The sequence below is a fragment of the Taudactylus pleione genome, unplaced genomic scaffold, assembly GCF_031769625.1.
Source record: "Taudactylus pleione unplaced genomic scaffold, aTauple2 ptg000214l, whole genome shotgun sequence".
NCBI classification, from domain to species: domain Eukaryota; kingdom Metazoa; phylum Chordata; class Amphibia; order Anura; family Myobatrachidae; genus Taudactylus; species Taudactylus pleione.
In genome coordinates, this window is record NW_028284616.1 from 9,855,937 (window position 1) to 9,876,034 (window position 20,098).

The 20,098-nt window shown below is 44.3% G+C and overlaps 1 protein-coding gene across 3 annotated transcripts in view; it reads left to right on the forward strand.

The window, feature by feature from the left end:
- The window catches only part of MIER2 (MIER family member 2), a 29,270-nt gene extending 11,399 nt beyond the window's left edge, over window positions 1-17,871 (forward strand). For all 3 annotated transcript variants that reach the window (XM_088478440.1, XM_088478438.1, XM_088478439.1), the window contains exons 7-12: window positions 2,072-2,220; window positions 2,411-2,492; window positions 2,695-2,789; window positions 3,185-3,309; window positions 3,536-3,612; window positions 17,526-17,871. In XM_088478440.1, coding sequence (XP_088334566.1) covers window positions 2,072-2,220; window positions 2,411-2,492; window positions 2,695-2,789; window positions 3,185-3,309; window positions 3,536-3,612; window positions 17,526-17,812 — 815 coding nt within the window. In that variant the 3' untranslated portion in view covers window positions 17,813-17,871. The remainder of the gene's footprint in view (window positions 1-2,071; window positions 2,221-2,410; window positions 2,493-2,694; window positions 2,790-3,184; window positions 3,310-3,535; window positions 3,613-17,525) is intronic.
- The last annotated feature ends 2,227 nt before the right edge of the window (window positions 17,872-20,098 follow it).

The window sequence follows — 20,098 nt, forward strand, 5'->3', positions numbered from 1 at the left end:
TATTTTGTTATTCAGCTAGAACTTCAATAGCTGCATAATATATAGCTGCATATTGTATAGCATAATATACTGTATGTTTATACTGTTGTAAAACTTTTTGCAGTAGGGAGTAAGGATTATTTCTTGTGGGCTGTGCTATAAACTTAATCATTTATTTATTTTTTGCACATCTGAAAGTCATTGACCAGTATAGATTGCAGTGAAGCAGAGAACTATAATACATTTTAGATGAGTTGATATTTGAGAAGCCCTGTCTTACATTGGTCTCCCACTTTATAATAATTAACATCTGTTTAAGAACATTCCCTATACATATGGTTTTAGTGTTCAGCTACTTTTCAGTTTAATATTAATGATAGCTGCCTCGTTATAAATACTGTCTGTACCTTCTTCTGTTACCATTGTGAGAGATTTTAATGTCTGTACAGGACAAGCTAAATATACAAATGTGTTCTCATACACTATTGCTGCTTCGCTCCAAACAGCCCTTCTCAGCATGCTAGGTCTTGCCTGTCGCATGGGACCTGGCAGCTCACTCGTGCCAGGTGTATCGCGTCACATGGCGTTTTGAGCCTAACTCTAACATCCTCTCCCGCAGCCTATCCTCTAACCCTCCGCTGCTGGTCCATGCAGAATGCCTGTGTTTCACAATTTGCACATGTAAGCTCTCACGAGTAGGGCCCTCTACCCTCTTGTGCTACTCCTTATATTGTCATCCACTTCTCACTTGGGCGCCTAACACCTGATTGCTCACACCCTGTTGCTTATTTGGGTGGTATGATCACTAATGAAGCAATATATATAAACCTTGTCCTTGTCCTGCATTGTATTGTACTGTAAGTCACTTGTTGCTTGTTCACTTATTTGTCTATGTACTGTGTAAGGTGCTGCGGAACACTTGTGGCGCCATATAAATAAAGGATGATGATAATAATGTTCAATGTAAACAGTTTAACAGTGTCGACATCATAACTTTTGACATTGTAATTGTCGACATTTTGTCTAGATCCCGGTTAATTCAGTTGCAATTTCAGTATAAGAATTTTAAAAGGTCATCCGCATTCCATCACATAGCAACAAGGAAACATTTGTTTTCCTGTGCATACATAGGGGGAATTCCATAAGTCACTGGGCTTACCGCAGGGTTTTAGCTCGGTTGAGTGCCTGAAGCTATTCAATTACTGCCTGCAACTAGCCATGATGGCGCATTTCTGCTCACACCCTGCTGAGGTGCAAACATTAATCTTCGTTGACTAGTTCTAGCTATGGCTTACAATAGGGGATAATTATTAGCTCTGGACACGTAACCTGGGAGCTTAAACCGTGCTGTAAGTCCCACTTCTAATTGAATTCCTCCCATAAGAGGTTCACTGTAATCGTATTTGGTACTCTAACTGCTTTCAAACAAAGCTCTAAATGTAAAGAATATAGACATTGTCTACTTCTGAAAGAACTAATCTTTTTATTTTTACAAAATGTAAGTGCCAACATCTTGATCTAACATTAGACCTTTATGAAGCCTACACAAAAATATTCTTTACTCAGACTGGATTAAATAAACTACCAAGAAGTGCCAAGTGGCATCTCCTGCTGTCAGTTTCAATTAAGCCTTAATTATTATTTTTATTATGCACAGTACGTATGAACTGCCAATTATATCATCGTACTAATTGTGAATCAGTTTATTTTAAATAAGCACCCAATATAAATGCAACACCATCTATTTTCCTGTCACACAGTTTGGTTTGAATTTTACAGCTAAATTTATTTACACCACTTTTAGTTGGGCAAAGTTTTGTGTGGGCTTGATTATTTGAAGGTTAATTGTGGTACTACATCATTGGTAACTGTGTTTTGGTGGATAGAAGCATACATTTTGTTGTTTCCCTTCTCCATATTATCATTCATATCAGTGTGTTTATGTGTAGCTAATGTACGTCACAGCAATCTTTATCACATACAACATGTTGATTATTTGTTCAAAGACAATGTACTATTGTAACCCTCAATAGAGATAGCTGGAGATGTCTTGTCATGTCGCTCCGTATTGTCACTATCTGTATGGTTTTAGATTCTCAGGAGAAAGACCAACTGCTTTGGGATCCCAATGTTCTTCCAGAGAGAGAAGTAGAGAACTATCTGAGTCAAGCAGCAGAATATCAGCAAAGATCTGGGGAAGAGTATAGCCAAGAAGATGGACTTGTGAGGGATAATGAACAGGTGACAGAGTGAATGGCTATTTTTGTTTGGCTTGATCCTTCCCTTGCTGTTCTTTACTTTTCTGATTGTGTTTTCTATTTGGCACTATAAAATTGCAACCCATTGGCTTCCTTCATCCCCATGTTCTGCTTAGCATATATCGGCTTCTAACATACACAAATACCTGATTGACTACTTTCCTTCTTATTAGGCTCTCTACGAGTTGGTAAAATGTAGATTTCACACAGAGGAGGCTCTGCGAAGGCTATGCTTTAACGTCAAGGTTGTGCAAGGTAAGGGATGGGTAACAGAATAGATGAATCTGTCATGATAAATCCAAATCAGTCAGCTGTTGTCACATATCTGATGTATGTACTACATCATGTAATTTATTCGATCCAAAATAATGGTTGCCTCAATGACCATATAATGGACCAGTTACATTATGACTGCATTTTCTTGTTAAATCTGTTTTTTGTGTTATGTCCTCCGTAGATCACCTCTGTGCTTGGAGCGAGGACGAATGTAGAAGTTTTGAGCAAGGGTTTCGTGTATATGGGAAAAACTTCCACCTTATCCAAGCTAACAAGGTATGTTTGGTGGACCACTGGGGACAGTCCAGCTGTTCTATCTTCACGTGCATTCTTTATTTATATAGTATTTTGGGATATAATTAAGCACCATTTTTATTTTTTAGCTGTCTCATGAAGTGGGTGTATTTATAGCTTAGTGGTACAGTTCTTCTTTTTCAATTGCAAAGGGTCCTATGATAGTCTGTGGTAATTTGCACATGCATAACTCATTGGGGACGTATATAAAGACTAGGTGGAGAAGCCATATCAATAAATCAGACCTTTCCTTGTTTTATATATAGTGTACTAGAATAATGACAGAATCTGATTGACTGCAATGAGTTATAGCATTTGTTTGGTAGTTATTTGTTCACCTCTTTTCATTAATGCCCCCCCCGCTGTCTTATCCAAAGGTCCGCACGCGGTCAGTAGGTGAGTGCGTACAGTACTACTACGCCTGGAAGAAGTCAGAGCGCTATGAGCATTTCACACAGAGTCGCTTGGGCAGGAGGAAACAGCTGATGAATGCATCGTCTGTGTGAGTGCTTACATGTTCTGATGATTATACTGTGGAGATAACAAGGATTCCTCATTAATAAAAGGATAGAGCTCACTTATACCTTGCACCACATAGTGTTTTATTAATCTATTATTATATATACTAACCATGTTTGCGCACACTGATAATACATAAAACCATTTTGTAACCAAAAGTAAAGCAGGTGCACACACTAAAGTGGAATTTGTTTTCTCTCCTCTGCTAGAGAGTATGAGTGTGATGTGTCAAACTTGGAGTGTCCATTTGGATTACGTGAATCTGTATTTGGCAAAGGAGCTGCTGGTAAGACTAATTCCAGTGTATTTTTATTGCCTGGAAGTTGCTTAGAAAAACCACTACCTCATTGCCCATTCATTTATATTTGACATCACCTGTGTCTCTGTTTGTACTTGTTTATCTGAGCTCCTGTATTGGATGAGGAAGGTGTTTATACAGATTGATATAGGCCTAGCTCTCATCATGGTGAAGAGCAAGTGTAAAAATGATTGCAATTTGTTTTCATTGTGTCTTTTAAAATATACTGTGTGTGCTAATAAGCTAAACGTGTATAGAAAATTACATCTCACTTTACTCTGTTATCCATATTGGGGGCCACTGCTGACTATGTGGTGTATTGAGGGTATAGGAGCTTAACTGGCTAAATTTCTCAGGTTTAAAGCTCCTCCCTCTTCAACCACCTGATGATGCAACGCACAGCATTAGGCTTAGAGAGAATGTCATCTGCATTACAGAAGTTATTGACTACTTCAGCTGTGGCAGCTTGTGAGCTAGGCTCATTTATCAGGGTTTTCTGACTGTTATTTCCTCTGATAAAGACAAACATAAAGAGGAATCAGATTGTGAAGACCTAGTTTCTTAGTAGATGAGGATGTGATTGTCCAGGGTGTAGATGACCTAGTTACAACAGTTTGGTAAGTGTTGGATTTTACAGATGTGGAGAACTAGGATATTCCTTTGGGAGATATATTCAGAACTAGAAGTTATGTCCTTTATCTTATAGGAAATTTTAAATCCATTGTAGGTCTCCTTCCATGGTTCCGTTACTACATGGTGAGATTGCTAGCAGACAGCAGTCACCTTCTCATTCCAGAAGATGCCTGCTTAAAGGGGGGCTCAAACCTAAAGTGTGAGAGTATACTAAAATCAATGTCATCTTCAGGGTCCATAGGGATCCACAGGGATACCATGGGGATAATGTTGTTGTAGTGATCCAGGCACCAAACAGTTAAGCTTTCAGCTCCCAGGATGCCCCAGGTCCTCCTCCACATATACCCCGCCCCTGGCCACAGGCATTCAGTTGTTCGTTTAGTGCGGCAGGATTCAGACGCACCTTTTTAACAGAGGGACTGCTCAGACAGTCCCAAGCTGTAATTTTATTTATGTCATAGAGTTAGCAGTGCTGAGGGTAATAAAATGCCTGCACTGCGATTCCGTCTACCTCCGCTGGGCCGCAACACCAGTAACGTCTCTGGTGATTTCGGCGGGTCACGGCAGACCTTGCTAGCGGCGACGCCGATGTCTGGACTGCAACCGGACACACACAGATGTCCGGTAAGGAGATTCCTCGGTTCCTGGTGCTGGAGACACAATGGAAGCCGCTCCCTCTCTAGACCACCGGGGCCTTATCGTCTGACGCCGGGGATCGGCAATAGATTCTTTTGCTGCCATGAGGCCAGCGTACCCGGCCAGTTGACGCAGGAGGTAGGCTCTCCCCCGGCAGCTCCAGATCCCTCAAAGATTTTCCCGCATCTGGGTCGCTCCTCCTACCCTCCTCATGCATATGAGACACTCACAGCCCACTATCTGTGCTCTGCTGAAGCGATTTGGTCTCAGGAGGTTTTGGATCAGTCTCCCTGTATACCTTTCCCCTGGGTCAGGTATATATGCTCTATATCCTACCAAGAGTTGAGTTGATTCAAGGTTCATTGCAACTGAATTACATATGCATTGTATGTGACTTTTTTGCAGCTGCTGTGTTGATACTGCCTTTTATTTCTCTTTCATCCACTAGGGGACACTGGAGGTGCTTACGCTGGGGTATAGAGGCGTGGATAGCTGGAGCTGGCACTTTAAAATTTAGAAGTGTGAAGCTCCTCCCCCTCTATGCCCCACCAGCCCTCAGTATAGAAAATTGTGCCTACGGAGCTGGTCACAACCTGCTGTGCTCCAGCAAGTCACTTATTTTATTTCTTTTATTTAACATATTTATTTATTTTTGTTTTATTATTTATCTTTTACATTGTTTTTGAGGTACCCTTCGCCACCTCTCTAAAGGTGGGGTCCGGGTACCTGGCGACCTGTTAACCTCCTGGGTTAATATGGAAGGAGTGTGCAGTGCTTAAACCTAAAGCTACTGACAGCTCCTAAAATGCCACACACACACACAGCACAGACTGCCTCCAGGAAGAAGCTGTGAGGAGAGTGCTGTTAATACAGAGGAGCCGTCCAGAGGGGAGCGCAGTGAGTATGATCACATGCACTTTCCCCGACTCCTGCCCTGCTGCCAGCGCTGGTTTTAGAGAGCGCTAGAAGCACTGCTCAATGATATGCTTCTCCCCTCTCCCCGCTGATGAGCGCGACTAGCGGCTCCTTCTCAGCGGGGCTAGCACAGGGGGGGAGGTGATAACAGCGTGGTGGCCATTTTACAGTCCCTCGGACTTGAGGAGAAAGGGGGCGGAGCCTAATAGCTTGGGCTCCCTGGTCTAATTAACGCGGCAGTGGCTGTTAGAGTAGCGTGGGTGCTGCGTTTAACCTGTTGTTTGCCTGCATATCTCCACTACAGGTAGTGTGCAGGCACATGCTGAAGGCTGATTCTCCTGTCTACATCCCTGGCACAGCTGTGAGTAACACTGGGGTGTCAGTGCAGGGAATCTTATCTGTGGGAGGGGGTATCTCTTCCTCTGTGTCCCAACCAGCCTTCTGTTTTATTTCAAATCTCTGCTGTGTCTATTGTGTCTGGGTGACTGTTGTTTATCCATGTCAAACAAAACAAAAGCGGCTCAAAAGATGTTTGTCTGTTCTAATTGTAACCACAAACTATCTAAGCCGCATGCCACTGGGTCCACGTTATGTGATGCTTGTATAACAATTGATCCACCGATGGCTATTCCTGACTCAGTTGCTCCGCCATGGGCCGCTGACATGTTAGGAGTTATGTCAGACTTAACGTCAGAGTTAGCTGAGGCACGTAAGTCTCAACCTCCCTGGGTGGCGGGGCTAACTAAGTCTCTAGACACCTTGGTACAGGTTATGGGCACAGCGACATCCGCACCCTACACTTCCTACCAGAGACCGAAGCGTACTCTGACGACTGTTCTCCAGTCAGAGGAGTTGGAGGAAGAATTCCTTACTATGGAGGATACCGAAGAAGGGGAATTGGAGGTTGCGTTACAGGCGACACCACTCAGGAGTTAGAGTCCGCCTCTCCCGGGGTGGAATCTTTAATTTTGGCGGTCAGAATGACCCTGAATTTACCTGAGGATATAATTCCTCCATCACAGGAGTTTGAATTATTTAACGGACAGCCGAAGAGCTCTGCAGTTTTTCCGTTCTCACAGCAGCTTCAGCAACAGCTCTCGGTAGCTTGGAAACAGCCGGATAAGAGGTTCCAGATTCTGCGCCGGTTTTCATCTAGTTACCCTTTTCCTTCATCTATGATGGAGAAGTGGGAAACCCCTCCTCCAGTAGATGCGTCTGTCTCCCGTCTCTCAAAGAAAACAGCACTCCCAGTACCGGGAGCTACAGTTCTAAAAGATCCGTCGGATCGTAAGTTGGAGACAACGCTAAGATCTATTTATACAGCAGCGGGTGCTCAACTCAGACCCACACTTGTTACCGCTTCTGTTAACAAGGCGGTGGTTTCCTGGGCCGATAAATTAATTATAGGATTGGACTTGGGTAATTCCAGAGCAGAGTTACGTCTACTAGCAGAACACATCCGTGAATCTGCAGTTTACATGGGAGAAGCTTCAAAGGATCTCAGTCAGATTAGTGCTTGCATATCTGCTTCGGCGATTTCAGCCCGCAGAGCCCTCTGGCTACGCGCTTGGCAAGCTGACGCAGAATCCAAGCGTGCGGTGGAAGGTCTACCATTCACTGGCGACATGCGCTTCGGCCCGAAATTAGACAGATGGATATCCCAAGCCACAGGGGGTAAGTCTTCCTTCCTCCCGTCAGCTGCACCGGCTCCCAGAAGAATTTACTCTGGACCTTCGTTTAATTCCTTTCGGACGCCACATTCCTTTCGTGGTAGGACCAGAGGTGTGCCCTCGCAAACAAGAGGAGGTAGAGGTCGTCCACACACGGTTGCTCGTAGACTAGAGCCTAAACCAGCTGAGAAACAAGTTGCATGACTGTCTTCCGTCCTATCTGGGACCATCTGCAGTGGAAGGCCGCCTGCAAAGATTTCAACAAGTTTGGAACCAGACTTCTACAGAACCATGGATCCGAAGACTAATTACCCTGGGGTACCGAATAGATTTCGAGACCTCCCCTCCACATCGGTTCTTCACTACAAGTCTGCCAATACAGGCAGAAAGAGCCAAGGTTCTACAGGAGGCTATCCAGTCTCTAGTAGTCTCTAGTAGTATCTTCTGTGATAGTTCCAGTTCCGGAACTTCAATGAGGTATGGGGTTTTACTCAAACCTGTTTGTAGTACCCAAGCCAGATGGCTCGGTCAGGCCCATCTTAAACCTAAAGTCTTTGAACCGGTATCTGAAGATGTATCGTTTCAAGATGGAGTCTCTAAGGTCAGTAATAGCGAGCTTGGAACCAGGGGAGTTCCTATTATCCCTGGATATCAAGGACGCATATCTCCATGTTCCCATTTGGGAACCACACCAGGCTTTTCTGCGTTTCGCCATTTTGAAGGATCATTATCAATTTCGGGCATTGCCGTTCGGGTTATCCTCGGCTCCCCGCATCTTCACCAAACTCATGTCAGTCATGATCGCTCTCCTTCGGTCATCAAGAGTGAACATAATACCTTATTTGGACGATCTGTTACTCAAGGCTCCATCGGTGCCTCTTCTATCAGATCATGCCTTACTGACATATCACATTCTAATCCAACATGGTTGGATAATCAACTTCAAGAAGTCGAATCTCAATCCGTCCCAGAAACTTTTATTTCTGGGCATGATATTGGATACGAAATCTCAGGATTTTTCTTCCAACAGACAAGGCCAAGGATATCCGAGTGTTAGTTCAGCTGGTCCTCAAAACAAAGACTGTGTCAATGGTTCTTTGTCTGCGTCTCTTGGGGAAAATGGTAGCTGCTTTCAAGGCACTACAGTTCGGCCGGTTCCACTCCAGGGTGTTTCAGTTGGACCTGTTAGCACAGGGGTCAGGGTCTCATCTGTTCCTACATCGACAGATCCGTCTGAGCCCGGTTAACAGAGTAGCCCTTCTTTGGTGGACACAATCCAGAAATCTGTTAGCGGGAAAACGGTTCGGAATGTGGGACTGGATCATCATAACCACGGATGCCAGCCTTCGAGGATGGGGCGCAGTGGTCCTCGATTATCACTTTCAAGGTCGATGGTCCCCCTCTAGAACAGAAGTGGCCCATAAATGTGTTGGAACTCAGAGCGATTTACAATGCTCTGATAGAGGCAACAGAGTTGCTAAAGGCTCGTCTGGTAAGAGTTCAGTTCGACAACGCAAAGGCTGTCGCTTACATCAACCGCCAAGGAGGGACTCGGAGTCGCATGGCTATGCGAGAGGTAACTCGGATCCTCTGATGGGCTGAGTATCAGTCAATAATCCTGTCAGCGGTATTCATTCCGGGTGTGGACAACTGGGAAGCAGATTACCTAAGTCGACAGGATGTCCATCCCGGGGAATGGAAGCTTCATCCAGACGTGTTCAACGCGCTGATATGTCGATGGGGATGTCCTCAGGTGGATCTCATGGCGTCACGATTGAATCGTCAGCTTCCAGTATATGTGTCAAGAACTCGAGATCCACAGGTGGAAGCAGTAGACGCTCTGACAAGTCCGTGGACCTACGACTTAGTTTACCTTTTCCCTCCGATTCCACTTCTTCCTCGTCTTCTAAAAAGAATAAAACAGGAGTCAGCCTCGGTAATTCTCGTGGCCCCGAACTGGCCTCGGAGAAGTTGGTTCTCGGACCTTCGGTCCCTATTATCAGACGATCCGTGGCCCCTTCCTCTGCGCCCGGATCTTCTACAGCAGGGCCCTTTCATACACCCCAACTTAGCGCAACTACGTTTAACGGGGTGGCTCTTGAAACCGATATCCTAAGACGTAGAGGTATCCCATACGCGGTTATTCCCACCATGCTACGTGCCAGGAAGCCAGTTTCGGCTGCGCATTATCATCGCATCTGGCGTGCTTATATCTCATGGTGTTCCAGTCGGGATCTTCTGTCTAGGACTTTTCACTTATCCCGGTTTCTGCTTTTCCTTCAGACGGGTCTGGATTCTGGCCTTCGTCTGGGAACCTTGAAAGGTACAGGTTTCTGCCCTTTCAATTTTCTTTCAAAGGAAATTGGCCCTCTTTCCTGAGGTGCAGACGTTTCTTCAAGGGGTCTTGCACGTGCAACCTCCTTTTGTACATCCAATTGATTCCTGAGATCTTAATCTAGTTCTTCTGTTCCTTCAGTCGCCCATGTTTGAACCTTTGGAGGAGGTTGATCTTAAGTACCTATCTTGGAAGACGGTAATCCTCCTGGCTCTCGCTTCGGCTCGTAGGGTTTCGGAATTGGGGGCTCTTTTCTATAAACCTCCTTACCTAGTGTTTCATGCGGATAGAGCGGAACTCCGGACGATAGCCGCCTTCCTTCCTAAGGTCGTGTCGGCTTTCCATATCAATTAGCCTATTGTGGTACCAGCGTTGGTGGAGGACTCTGGTTCTTCTACCTTGGATGTGGTTAGGGCTCTCCGCAACTATGTTGACAGGACTGCTTCCCTTCATAAGTCGGAGTCGCTTTTTGTCCTCTGTGATGCGGTTCGGAGAGGTTGGCCAGCGTCTAAGCAGACTTTAGCACTTGGATCCGGCTGACTATTCATCAAGCTTATGTTAGTGCTAACCGTCGGCCTCCTTCGTCAATTTCGGCTCATTCCACACGTTCTGTGGGTGCGTCATGGGCGGCCGGTAGAGGAGCATCTACGTCACAATTGTGTTGTGCGGCCACTTGGTCTTCAGTTCACACGTTTGTCAAGTTTTACAAATTTGATACGTTTGCTTCTTCGGCGTCCCGTTTTGGCCGCCTTGTTCTGCAGGCGCCACAGAGCACTCCCGCCCGTGGGGATAACTTTGGGACGTCCCCAGCGTAAGCACCTCCAGTGTCCCCTAGTGGATGAAAGAGAAAATGGGATTTTGGTACCTACTGGTAAATCCTTTTCTCTGATTCCACAGTGGACAAAGGACGCCCACCTCTGCGCTCTATGCCTGCCTTGTTCGGTTTTGTTCTGTATGTTGTATGATTTAGTTATTGTGTGTTCTTCTCTCCTTTCACTCCGCTTGTTCTCCACCTCCTCTCGGTCTTCATTTTCTAAACTGAGGGCTGGTGGGGCATAGAGGGGGAGGAACTTCACACTTCTAAATTTTAAAGTGCCAGCTCCAGCTATCCACTCCTCTATATCCCAGCGTAAGCACCTCCAGTGTCCCCTGTGGAATCAGAGAAAAGGATTTACCGGTAGGTACCAAAATCCCATTTTCTGACTGTCAGTTATAACCATCACTTGTTTTTTCTCCTCATCCCTGTTACAGGTGGGTGGGGGTTGTCCTTTGTACTTCACATTTACTAGTTATTTGTGAAGGTTGTCAAATTACATTGCATTGTTACCTTTATAATTGATATGTCAAAAGGTAAAGGGAAACAGGAGGTGGAGGCCCATGCTGGTTTCATGTAATTCCTGTTTGGCGGATTTGTCCCCTCAGGACTTTACAGGATGGTTTGTGTGCTGTCTGTTATAAAGAACCACCTCACCAGTCCAGTCTACCAGCCACATGTACAGGAGCCATCTTGGGTGTCCTCCTTGTCTCAGGTGATGAATCAGCTAGTGAATCGTTTGGCTACTCCCACGCTGTCTCCTTTAATGGGATACCCATAGCAGTTTCAGCACGCTATATTTGCCCCCCCCTATATATCCTTCCTGGATTGATGTTTGCTCTCCCTTTTGGTTAAAGTCCTGGAAAGCAGATACGGGGTCAAAGAAGGCTCTGGAATCCTTACCTTTTTTTTGGATATATACTTTTTGGAGCAGAGTTAGATAAGATAGTGGCTACTCTGGCAGCTTAAAAATCTGCAGGTCTGCCATCAACAGCTACATTAAAGTCTAGGCAGTCTTCTTTTCGGTGCTTTTGTCCTCAGGGACGAACAAAAGGACAGTCTTCCTCCAGGCCGTCTAGTCCTTGCAGACGTCCAGCTTCTAAGTTGGACGACAAACCCTCTGCCTGATTGGGCGGGCCTCCAGGGTGGAAGGCCGACTTATTCAATTTGCGGACTACTGGCATCAAACCACAACAGATGCCTGGGTGCGAAAAGTGGTCTCTCGGGTATGCTCTCACTTTCTGGAGGCATTCTCCCCAGAAGTTGTTTTGTACATCTCTCCCATCGGAGCCTATCAAGGCCTTGGTCCTACAGGAGGCCATTTACTCCCTACTGCAGCCAGGTGTGATAATCCCGGTTCCTGTGGTTCAACAAGGAAAGGGTTATTATTCCAATCTATTTTTGGTTCAGAAACCAAATGGGTCTCATCGCCCTATTCTAAATCTAAAAACCCTCAACAAGTTTATCCGTGTACCTAAGTTCTGTATGGAGACTCTCCGATCAATTATTTTGGCAATGGAACCTGGGATATAGCTTCCCTGGACATTCAGGAATTCTACCTGTATGTGCCTATTATGCCATCCCACCAACAATTTCTACGGTTTGCTGTTCTGCAACAACATTATCAATTTTAGGCACTACCCTTTGGTCTATCAACGGCCCCTCGGGTCTTCACCAAAATAATGGTGGTGATGATGGCCTACCCCAGGCGTCAAGGCATCAGAATACTGCCATACCTGGACGACCTTCTGATATTGGCACAATCCCCGGTTGTTATACAACACCATCTCAAAATGACCATTGCCTGCTTATAGACGCACGGCTGGATAATCAATTGGAAAAAAATCTTCTTTGTCTCCAATACAGTGGGTGGTACATCTGGGGGCACTTCTGGATTCTCAGGCACAAAGAATGTTTCTGCCAGAGGACAAGATTGTGGCCCTATCATTGAGAGTACGCAATCGAATGGTATCCATTCTATCAGCGATGCAGGTCTTTGGGTCAGTGGTATCCACCTTTGACATGGTGGAATATGCTCAGTTCCCCTCCAGGCCTCTGCAGCAATTGATTCTTTCCCATTGGATTGGATAGTATCATCTTATCATCTAATACGGTCCCTGAGAATCCTTCTCACTCCGGTGGTTCGATACTCTCTCTCGTGGTGGCTACAAAAGGATCATCTGGACAAAGGTCACCCATTCTGGAATCCAAATTGGGTGCTCCTCACCACGGATACCAGTCTTCGCAGATGGGGGATGGTGACTGGTCATCACACCTTTCAGGGAAGATGGACAAATCAGGAAAGTCATCTGCTCATACACATTCTAGAGCTTCAAGCAGTGTACAAAGCACTTATCATGGCACAGGACCTGCTCCAGGGCAGGCCGGTCCAGATCCAGTCCGACAATGTGATCACAGTAGCCTACCAATCATCAAGGAGGCACGCGAAGTCACGCAGCCATGAGGGAAGTGATAAATGTTCTGATCTGGTTAGAACGTCATCTTCAGGCTATCTCTGCAATATTCATCCCGGGAGTCCTCAACTGGAAAGCGGACTTCATAAGTCATCAGGACATATGCACCGGAGAGTGGACTCTCCACCCGGAGGTTTTTCAACTCCTGGCGAACAAATGGGGCCTACCAGACGTAGACCTCATGGCCTCATGTCACAATCACAACGTCCCCAGGTACGGGTCCTGGACCAGAGACCTCTCAGCTGTATTCATGGACGCACTGGCAGTGAGATGGGACTTCAAGCTGGCATATCTCTTTCCTCCGATTTCCCTTCTCCCAAGGGTCCTCAGGAAGGTGTAACAGTGATACTAGTAGCTCCTGCTTGGCCCAGATTCCATTGGTTCACCAACATACGTAATCTATCCATAGACACTCCGTTTCCTCTTCCTCTGTGGCCGGATCTGTTAACGCAGGGTCCCTGTCTGCATCCGGACTTACCCCGTCTGTCTTTGACGGCGTTGCTCTTGAGTCTTCTAATCTTAAGAGCCAAAGGTTTCTCCAGCTCTGTGTTTGAAACGATGCTTAGGGCACGAAAACCTTCCTCTGCCTGCATTTATTACAGAGTTTGGCATTCTTTTAGTCAGTGGTGTTCCCACAGAAAGTATGACCCTAAGGTTTTTAGGGTTTCCCGGGTACTTGCTTTTCTCCAGGCTGGCTTAGACCTTAGGCTCCGCCTGGCCACCCTAAGAGTACAGGTTTCTGCGTTGTCAGTTTGGTTCCACCGAAGGATTGCTTCTTTGCTGGAGGTTAGAACTTTTTTACAGGGTGTTCTCAGAGTTCAGCCACCCTTTGTGGCACCGTGGGACTTGTCCTTGGTTCTCAAGGGGCTGCAAGTTTCCCCATTTGAACCTCTGGACTCAGTAGATTTCATATGGTTGACAGCGAAGACACTTTCTCCTCGCTATCTCTTCTGCACGTAGTCTTTCTGATTTGGCAGTGCTCTCTTGTCGCTTCCCCTTTATGATTTTTCACCAGGATAGAGCTGTTCTCCGTACACGGGCGGGTTACCTTCCAAAGGTAGTGTCCCGTTTTCATGTGAAGCTGGTTCCAGCCTTTCAGTCTTCATACCTTTTTGTAGGTGAGGCCTCCCTGGATGTGGTTTGCGCTCTCCGTATCTATGTGGATCGTACAGACTCTTAGAAAATGAGACGTTCTTTTTGTGTTATATGGTTTTCACAAACGAGGATGGCCAGTTAACAAACAAACTCTGGCTCGATGGTTACGTATGACTATCACTCAGGCTTTCACATAGGCTGATCTCCCTGTCCCAAGCACGGCGACAGCACACTCTACCCATTGTGGGCGTTCTGTCGTGGTGCCTCTGCTGAACAATTGTGCAAGGCAGCCACGTGATCTGTCCACACTTTCCTTAGGTTCTACACCTTTGACACTATTGCTTCTCAGGATGCTTACTGTGGGCGGCAGGTTCTCCTTTCTGCTCAGGAGCGTCCCCACCGTTAGGGGAACTGCTTTATTACATCCCCATGGTATCCCTGTGGATCCCTATGGACACTGAAGAAGAAATTAGAGTTATGGTAGACTTACCTTTTGTTAAATTTTCTTCGAGGTCCATAGTGTCCACAGGGCACCCACCCTGACGCACCAGGCTGCATTGGGTAATTTTTCTTTCGGTCACAGATTCCCTCTTTTACTATGAGTGTTTCTGGTGTATGATTGTTCTTCCTTCTCCTTTTTCCTTCTCCTGCCTTGGGCTTGTTTACAAAAGCGAATGCCTGTGGCCAGGGGCGGGGGTGTTGTGGAGGAGGAACTGGGGCATCCTGGGAGCCGAAAGCTTAACTGTTTGGTGCCTGGATCACTCCAACCACATTATCCCCATGGTATCCCTGTGGACCCTATGGACCTCGAAGAAAGAGTTAACAAAGGTAAGTCTACCATAACTTATTTTATGTAGCCACAAGAACAGCACTAAGGCCTAACATTTCTTCAGCATGGGTTTGCAAGGCCATAGAAAAGTGGTCTGACCTTTTGGTGGAAGGTATTCAACAGATCTATCTAATTTTCAGATCCAGATTAAGGTAGGAGCTGATTATTTAGGTGAGGCTGCATTGCATGCATCCTTACTGAATTCAAAGATTTCATGGTTAGCAGTTGTGGCATAGCTTGTATTATGGCTGAAATCTTGATGTGTCAATTCAGAAACAAAGAATTTTTTGAAAGCCTGCCTTTCGAAGGAAAGACTTTATTTGGTCGTGAGTTAGATAAAATAATTTCTGAGGCCACAGATATGAAAAGTTCTTGTTTTATCTGCGGGTAGTAGTTCTGCAAAGAATTCCAGGTTTTGTTCCTTTTGGCCTCCCTTTCGAAAGGGGAACCTGTCACCATCTTATAAGGCTAAAAGACAGGGTTATTTGTTCCGAGGTGGTTCGTGAAGAGGTAAATTGACGAGGACAGGTTGGAAGGAGCCAGGAAAATGTGAGGCACCTAACCTTCAGGATAAGACCACATGATGGGAAGGGCATACACCCAGATATCTCTGTGGTGGTTGATACTTTGCTATAATTCAGGGTTCAGTAGAGAAAGTCCTCTTCAAACCACTGGATGACTGGTATCATGGAGAGAGTTTATATCCTCCGTTTCTCGATTCCATCACCACCAAGATTGCCAAGAAACAGAGTAGTCAATAGCTTTTACTCTAGCTTCAGGAGTAATTATTCCTGTATCAGGAGACCCCAGTGGTTTTACTCCAATCTATTTTTACTGCCTCGGAGACTAGTTCCTGCACTGTTGGCTCCTCCTTTGTGACAGGAGTCGAGTGCTGCAAGAGAATGGCACGCTGAAGCACCTGGCCCCTGTCACTGAGGAGGAGCCGGCATTTTGGTGTCGCCCCCTCCGAGGGTAACACCCGGTTCAGCCCGCACCCCTATAGCGATGCCACTGACTAAGAAACAAAATCAAGAAAAATATGGTACGCTACTCATCTCCAAACGTCTGTTTTCTTGCGCTGTATGGCGTCAAGACGCTCAGTGTATGAGGACAGATCTGTATTCAGCAACTTGATGGACAGGTGGGGACAGTTAGAAGTAGATATTATGACTTTCCAATTCAACAACAAGACTCCCAGGTTTTGTTGCAGATCCAGGGACCCTTTGGCACTTAGATGAATGTTAGTACCATGGAGATTCCAGAGAGCTTACATATTTTAACCAATTCCGATGATCCCTCTCAAGAAAATCAGGAGGGAAGAAATTCCAGTTATCTTTTTGCCCAGAACTGGACAAAAAGGGTTTGTTACTCTGATGTACTAAATAAATAAAAATGGCTTCTCTGATTAAGGTTATTTACACCTGATTAGGGTTTAGGAAGCAGGTATCCTCAAACAGTTTAGAAAAATCTACAGAGGTTGGTGCGGAAAGTCAAGTTTTCCTTAATGTTCTTTTTCTTTGGCCCCATGTGTTTTTGGTCTAAAATTAGGACTTCACCTTTCTTCATTCAAGATGCAGGTGTTGGCTCTGTAAATATGCTTTCAGAGAAGATTGGCTCTGAACCAGGGGGTTAAGACATTTTAACAGAGTTTTAAACATTTAGCCTCCATATGTTCATCCCATAGAGCTTTAGGATCTTAACCTTGTTTTAGCTCTCCAGTTCCCACAATTTGAACCCTTGTAAATGGTGGAGTTCAGGTTTTTGACTTAGAAACTATATTTTCTTATAGTGATTTAATCAGATTGAAGAGTTTCTGAATTGGGAGCACTGTCTTGCGAATCTCCATTTCTAGTGAAACACGAAGATAGGGCAGTATTACACATGCAAGGGTGGTGTCTGCTTTTCACTTTAATCAGGAAATTGCTATTCCTACTTTGGGGAAATCTAGTACAACAACCAATCGGGGATAATATTGTAGGAGCATGGACTCATAGAAAGGGATTTAACGGTAGTACCAAAAATCCTATTTTTAGATTTTTTAAATTTCCACATCTTTAGTATCATATGAGGAGAAAGTGTAATAAAGTAATACCTGGATGCAACTTAATAGTGCAATCTTCCTTTTTCGACTTAGAAAAACAGACTGCAAAAAATTGTATATCTTTGCACAGTCACTGCTGAATAGTCTATCTCAGTGTATCTTACTATAATTAACCTCCCATGATTTTAATATTTTTTGAGAAGAGTGTGTGTTAGAGGCTATGCTAGTTTCTTGGGAAGCAGGAGCCACTTGAAAGTAAGAGAACCATTATTTATGTCCTATATGCTTGTATGACTCAGCAGTATGTAATTATTACCTCTCAAACACTTACAATTGACCTAGAAAAGTTTTACTGTTTCTCTTAAGTTCATAGCTCTACCCAATACAGCTTGTTCCTGTGTTACCTTTCTCAGTGCTATATAACATCTGCTCATGTTGATTTTCTCTAATTGAGCACAGCTGCCTCCAAGAAGAATTCCTCTCAGGACAGTTCCTGCTCCTGTGCTAAAGGTCAGTTTACTTGCGAACTTCACTCCCTACCTTGTGCCAACCAAGGGAATCATCAAGAATCTCCTCCGGTGAACAGTGATCAGATCATTTGTGACCTCCGTCATCCAGAACTGCCCTTATTGCCTGACGTGAGGAAACAAGACCGTCCTCTGGAACCTTTTAGCAGGGCTGACTTGTCTCTACCTGGCTTCCTGTCAAGACCATCTCTTCTCTGTACCAATACTCTCTCCCCCTGACCTGTTTAGTGTTTTACATCTTCTAAGTTAACTGAAGGACAGGCTGCTTTGGACTGGGTTTTTTTTCTGTCCACTGTAGCAGATGATCACCAGCTCCTTGTGTTCCTATCAGCCATTGGGATATTGATGCTTAGTTTTATCAACTCAGGAAGATATACCTAACAGTACCAGAAATTGTGGCGGCTTTTTTATTCCAAGTAGGTGCTGGAATTAGTTGAGCAAATTGTGCTCTTTTTATGATTTTATTTTATTTTATTTTCTGTAAGGTTCCACAATTCACATTTGGAGTAAGGCAGAATAAATTATTTACAAGAAATGCCACTCATACTGTACCTAAGTTTTTGATTTGTTTTGTTATTAATTTCACTGGATTATTTTGATATCAAGTAAAATCATGCGGCAAGAGCTTCTTGGTTGTCATTTCTGTTTGCTTACCTTACCAATTTGATTTTGGGAAACAAACATAATGAAATTGACTCATCACATCAATGTTGCTGATTTAACAGTATGTATTCCTAAGCTTCTAGTCAGGTTTCCACCTGTCTATGGATTGGTCCGTTATTAAGTCATTATTTTATTAATTTCCTTTTTTTAGATGAATTGTAATACTGAATGTAGAGGAGCATTTGTATCAAAACCTTCCTATAAAATTTCCTGTTGGATGTACCTCCCTTGTTGTTATGTACTCTGCATCTGTGTATTTTGCACCATCTCTGTTTAATGGTGAACTGGAGACAATTTTTATTTTGGTTTTGTAAACATAAAATCAATAAAGTGACACATTACAAAAATCTGGCCTTTAACATAGTCACACATAAATTAAATAGTCTATTGTTATATAAATTCTTTGTGGTTACTCATTCAAATTATGTCTGCCGGAAATTTGTTCCAGGTTTATTTTAAACAACCAGGTGTATTGCAAAAGCAAATAACAAGGCGGCACTCCACGGACTTGTTGAGAAAGCTTTTATTGGGAATAACAAAATATAGAAAATAGGCCTATTTTATTCACAATATACCTGGTTGTGTGTATATGTGTGTATATATAATATAGTACTGTGCAAAAGTTTTAGGCAATTGTGGAAAAAATGCTGCAAAGTAAGAATGCTTTCAAAAATAAAAGTGTTAATAGTTTATTTTTATCAGTTAACAAAATGCAAAGTGAATGAACAGAAGAGAAATCTAAATCAAATCAATATTTGGTGTGACCACCCTTTGTCCATAAAACAGCGTCAATTCTTCTAGGTACACTTGCACACAGTTTTTGAAGGAACTCAACAGGAGGTTGTTCCAAACATCTTGGAGAACTAACCACAGATCTTCTGTGGATATAGGCTTTCTCAAATCCTTCTGTCTCTTCATGTGATCCCAGACAGACTCGATTATGTTGAGATCTGGGCTCTGTGGGGGCCATATCATCACTTCCAGGACTCCTTGTTTTTCTTTACGCTGAAGATAGTTCTTAAAAACATTGGCTGTATATTTGGGGTCGTTGTTCTGCTGCAGAATACATTTGGAGCCAATGTGGATGATGGATGATCCTCGGAAGGGGGGACCCCATTTTAATTTTGGGGTCCCCACTTTCTGGGGATTGCCAGCCTTGGTCTGACCAGTTTGGGACTGAATTACATTATTGCATGGGAACCTCACACTGTGTGTCTCCCTGCTTTAGCGTAAGCCCCCAACTGGTTCAGCCCGTGCTGGTTACTGATGATATGGGGGAACCCCATGCCATTTTTCCCAGAATTTCCAGCACCAGAACGGGATCAGATGTCCAGGACTGGTTATGCCGTTGGGAAGAGACCCCACACCTATTGTTTTCTAATTTTTAACTTTTTATTTAACTAGCAAAACACAAAAGCATTGCACAGATCACACTGATCTGTGCAGTGCTTTAGCAGAATTCACAGCTCCCATGCACTTCTATGTGTTTGTTCTATTCTGCCCTGTGTTCTATTGTGTTTTGAAACACTATTCTTAGTAAAACACTGAGTTGTATTCCTGTATATGGAAAGTACTTATTGGTTTGATGGTCGATTGTCTTATTTTTCTGTATTTTGGCATCTATTGCTGTGTGGTATTGTGTTTTTGAACTCGTGTTTGCCTTTAATAGATCTCGCACAGTAATGCAATCTCAGCAAGACATGATTCTTGGTAAATTTACCCCTAGGAATCTGTGTCTCAGGGGTATAGATGTCCTATTTGTATGTAGTAAGATCTTCCAAGGTACGCCCAAAATGTGCTGGAGATGTGGTCTAATGCTAGGAACCCCTTTCTTATCTTTGT